Consider the following 4852-nt stretch of genomic DNA (forward strand, 5'->3'; position numbering starts at 1 on the left):
CAGAAATGGCTACTTTAAAATTTGAATGGTGAAAATAGCACAAAAGCTCTAGGAGTAGTTAAAGGCCAAATAACAGAACAACTAGAATAACCAAAAAAGTTGCATTTCTTGCAAAAATGCCAGGTGAATGCAGTGTAGCGGAAAGCATTTTTCGAAGACAGCTGAAGAAGAGGAACTATCTGTTGAATAACTGACGGGACACAGGTAGGAGCCCCATGCGCCGACTGCTTTCTAGACACCTGCTCGACACTGTGAGATAAACCAGCGTGCAGAAGAAAAACACTTTGCAGAATTGCAATAAATTTGCAGAAATATTGAACAAGCAAAACAATCAGCTGAAAAAAGGTGAACAAGCCTAAGTTCTGTCAACTGTGGGAGAAGTTAAGCAGCAAAGAACTGAGCAACTAGAGAAATAATAATAACTCAGAAGAATAAAGAGAAACAGGAACACAATAGGTTGAATGCCTATGGCAGAGTGTACAATATATGTTGATTTCAGTTCTAGTTGAATCTTGATCTCCAGATCCAAATATTTGACATGATCCTACCGGTGTTGTATCAGGAAGCTCTATGATGCTCAGCAGGCAGGAAGAGTAAAGAAAAATCAGATTGTAACAGCCAGTTTTATACTCCATCAGAGTAAGATACTATGACGCTATTGTCACATGACTTCACAGAAACTCTGACGAGAACCCTAAATAACAGCATTTCAGCATTTCACTCAGGTTACCTCATAGTGAAACTGGCATCACTATTACCTCATTACCCCTATACACTTAAATCATGCGTGTATACGTGTGTGTGTGTGCGTGTGCGTGTGTGTGTGTGTGTGTGAGAAATTAGCTAGTTCCAAACAGTTCTGAAATGGAAAACCTGTTTGGAAGCTACAAAACAATGACATTAAATTGATCCAAATACTCCCCCTGCCTCAGCTTTAGCCACAGATTCTAAATTGTCTTGAGTTTGAGAGACTGAGATTAGTCATTGACAATACTTTCAGTGCTAAAGTTGGTCAGCTGACCTTTTCCTTCAACAGCACTTTCTCTTCTATGTAACAGTGACAGGCGTATTGTTAGCAGTAACATGGGGTTCTCATGTGTGCCTCACATTCAAAAGTTAAAATCACATCTAGGCTAACCTGTTTGTTCTTAATCTAGGTGGAACAAAGTTTGTAGCTTTGAGTATCTGGGCTGCTGGGAGATTCCCATGATGCATTGGATTTGTCTTCTTTACTCTGTGTTTTTTTTTTTTTTTTACACGTCTCTGCATTTAATCATTACCTATTATTAATCTCTGGCTCTCTTCCACAGTGTCTTTTTTGTCCTGTCTTCCTCCTTTCACCCCAAACAGTCATGGCAGATGGCCGCCTGTCACGATCCTGGGTCATATGACATATTGAGTTGTAGTTAACAGTAAATACTAAATATTGAATATTGAATATTATTGTGCCGCACGTTGGATCAACAGCGCACAGTGTGCTTTAAGGTAGGAGCCAAAAAGGTTGTAGTTTGTGTGTGTGAGCACCGGTGTGTACCAGTGGCGGGGGGTGGCTTACTGGGCTTAAGCCCGAGTTGTTTATTCAGAAGCCCGGGGTCTTTTGGAGTGTAATTTTTTCAAAGTTAGATGCCTGGCTGACAATTGTATAAAACAAAAAAACTACACACAATATTCGAAGCACATAGTGCACACTGTGGGAATTTACGACTGTGCGTAAATCCCCCCTAATATTGGTATGATCCGAGCTCAGACACTACTGAGCGAGGGGGCGGGGCAGCTGATGCCTGCTGGTGCGCTGTTGGAGAAGCGCAGCGAGGCAGACAGAGGAGAACTGAAGTTGGGCCAGGTACCAAAGCAAATCATTTGTACTGTACAAATAATGTAAATATGACGACGAATCACGAAAGATTGATGTCAAACTGATCACTTGACCCATATTACGTTACTTGCTCTTCAAGTGAATCAACAAATGGCGAAATGAAAAGCCGAACAACAACAATGCTGTTTCTTTAGAGCAGGGATGTCAAAGTCAAATACATCAGAGGGCCAAAAAACAAATTTGCTACCAGCTGAGGGCCGGACTGGTTCAATGTTTATTAAAACATATTAAAATGATTGCACATAACCTATTGAACCAAGACCTAACACAGTGTACTGTATATTATTTAACAATTAAATGAATAATCCAATATTTTCTATGGCTCTGTCAGTAATTTCAAGTGAAAACATTTTTCAACAGGCTCACAGACAAAAACAAACTTCCTTCAAAGAAAAATCACATGTCCTGTACATTAAATGAATAAAGCAATATTTTCTGATGGCTCTGTCAGTTATTTCGAAAGAAAACATTTTCAACAGGCAAACAGCAAAAAAGTAAATGTCATTCATAAACAAAATATGCTCCTTAATATCAAGATAAATGCATAAATGAAATTGCATGCATTATAAACTGAAACTGCAATATTTTGCTGCTCTATGATCCTACCAATTACTGCTTTCCAATAGTAAAAAGAGAAAATTGAAAAAAAAGATCAAATCAGTTGTATTCTTTCTCATGGCTCTTATCTGCAATTTTCCCTGAGTCTATTAACTGAAAAATAAATATAAATAAATAAAATACAATAAGATAAAATACAAAAATCTATGGCACACAGACAAAACAATACTTCCTTCAAAGAAAAATCACATCTTGTAGAAACAAATGTAAAAAATTTAACTGAGTTAAAAACTAAAAATACGTAAATGTTCTGCGATGCTCACTTGTCTGAGCCTGAGCCTGATACTTGGTGGTGTCTCATCTTTTGTACGAGTTCATCAATGTTCGGGGTCAGGCTCTGAGCTGAGGAAATCCTCAGAATTGAGTCAAGGTGTTTATCAGTAAGACGGCTCCAGTGTGATGTTTTGTTTAGCTTCATCAAAGAGAACAATTGTTCACACAGGTATGTGCTGCCAAACATGGAGAGCGTCTGAGCAGCTTGGATGCACAGCTGAGGCATTGTGTCGGGGATGAAATGTGCAAACTCAGCGGCACCCACTCTCTCATATTTTTCCCTCAGTGTGTCATTGCACTGGAGCTCAATCAACTCCATTTGGAGGTTTGGTGGTGCGCTTTCCACATCAACTCCAAAAGGATTGGCAAGTAGTTCAAACCTGCTTTTTTGAGCTTCAAAGTCAGCAAATCGGCATCGGAACTCGGCGGCAAGTATGTTGAGTTTATCGGCAAACCATGCACTTGGGAACACAGCGGTAGAGAGCTTCTCTTTCATGGTCTGGCAGCTGGGAAAGTGGCTCAAGTTTTCTTTCTGCATCTGGGTCTCCCACAGACTCAGCTTGGTTTTAAACGCCTTCACCGTACTGTACATATCAGAGATGACACGCCCCTGTCCCTGCAGTTGCAGGTTCATCACATTCAGATGGCTTGTGATGTCGCACAGAAACGCCATTTCACACATAAATGTTTCATCTCGAAGTTCTGTTGTGTCTTTCCCTTTGCTTTCCATGAACAGACAGATCTCCTCACGAAGCTCGAAACATCTTTGCAGCACCTTTCCCTGGCTTAGCCATCGCACATCTGTGTGATAGGGCAAGTCACCATACTCTGTATCTAACTCGCCCAGAAATGCCTTGAACTGGCGGTGATTTAAACCTTTGGCTCTGATGAAGTTAACTGCACGCGTTATGATGGTCATTACATGTTCCATTTTCAAGGCTTTGCCACATAACGACTCCTGGTGTATTATGCAGTGATAAGCTGTCAGCTCCTCTGTGACATTTTCGTCCCGCATCCTCTCACGTATCCTTGCCACCAATCCACTCCTGTGTCCACACATCGCGGGTGCTCCGTCTGTTGTCAATCCCACGAGTTTTTCCCAAGGCAGTCCCATCTCATTTACACATCTGGATACCTCTTCATACAGATCTTGTCCTGTAGTCGTGCCATGCATCGGACGTAACGCCAAAAACTCTTCTGTTACGGTCGGGCTGGAGTCCACTCCACGAATGAAAATTGACAACTGGGCAATGTCAGTTGTGTCAGTGCTGTCATCCACAGCAAGGAAATATGCAATGAAATCTTTTCCCTTTTCCACAAGCTGTTCTTTTAGATTGGTGGACAGCTGGTCTACACGTTCAGCAACGGTGTTTCTGCTCAGGCTCACGTTTGAAAATAGCTGCCTTTTGTCTGGGCACACTGCGTCACAAACTTTAAGCATACAGTTTTTGATAAACTCTCCCTCTCTAAATGGTCGGGCTGATTTTGCAACTTCTTCTGCCACAAGAAAACTCGCCTTGACAACAGCCTCGCTTTGTGATTTTGCTTTTGTGAACAGAGCCTGCCAGGACTTAAGACCTCGTTTTAATTCTTCCACCTTCTGTAGCCTTTGTTCCGTGTCCATATTCTTGTCTTTGTCTTTGTGTTTCTTAGAGGTTTCATAGTGCCTTCTTAGATTATATTCTTTCATTACAGCCACACTTTCTCCACACAGAAGACAAACAGGTTTGCCTTTTACCTCCGTGAACATGTACTCTGCCTCCCACCTGGCTTGAAATTCCCTGTGCTCACCATACACCTTCCGTTTAGCCATTATTGGGGAAGGGGGTTGCTGAAAGTTGACATCTGCTCTGAATGCTGATGAATAATGAAGCCGAGCCCCGCTTGCGGCGCTGCAGTGAGTTCGCGGGCTTCCGTTGCATTGTGGGGAATGGAGTATTGGTGTGTGCAAAACTCCAGCAGGCGGCTGTGACCTGCGGGCCGATTCTAATACTAATCAAATATCATCCCAGGGGCCATAATAATTCATTCGCGGGCCAAATCTGACTTTGACACATGTGTTGTAGCCAAAAAATAGCTTTACTT

General features: G+C 41.8%; 1 protein-coding gene across 1 annotated transcript; it reads right to left on the reverse strand.

Annotated features, from left to right (window-relative positions):
- Positions 1-2753: 2753 nt before the first annotated feature.
- On the reverse strand, positions 2754-4580 carry LOC134624141 (general transcription factor II-I repeat domain-containing protein 2-like). Its single transcript, XM_063469113.1, has one exon. It carries the CDS (start codon positions 4578-4580, stop codon positions 2754-2756), a length of 1827 nt encoding a protein of 608 aa, XP_063325183.1.
- Positions 4581-4852: the final 272 nt, after the last annotated feature.

The sequence above is a fragment of the Pelmatolapia mariae genome, linkage group LG3_W (assembly GCF_036321145.2).
Source record: "Pelmatolapia mariae isolate MD_Pm_ZW linkage group LG3_W, Pm_UMD_F_2, whole genome shotgun sequence".
NCBI classification, from domain to species: Eukaryota; Metazoa; Chordata; class Actinopteri; order Cichliformes; family Cichlidae; genus Pelmatolapia; species Pelmatolapia mariae.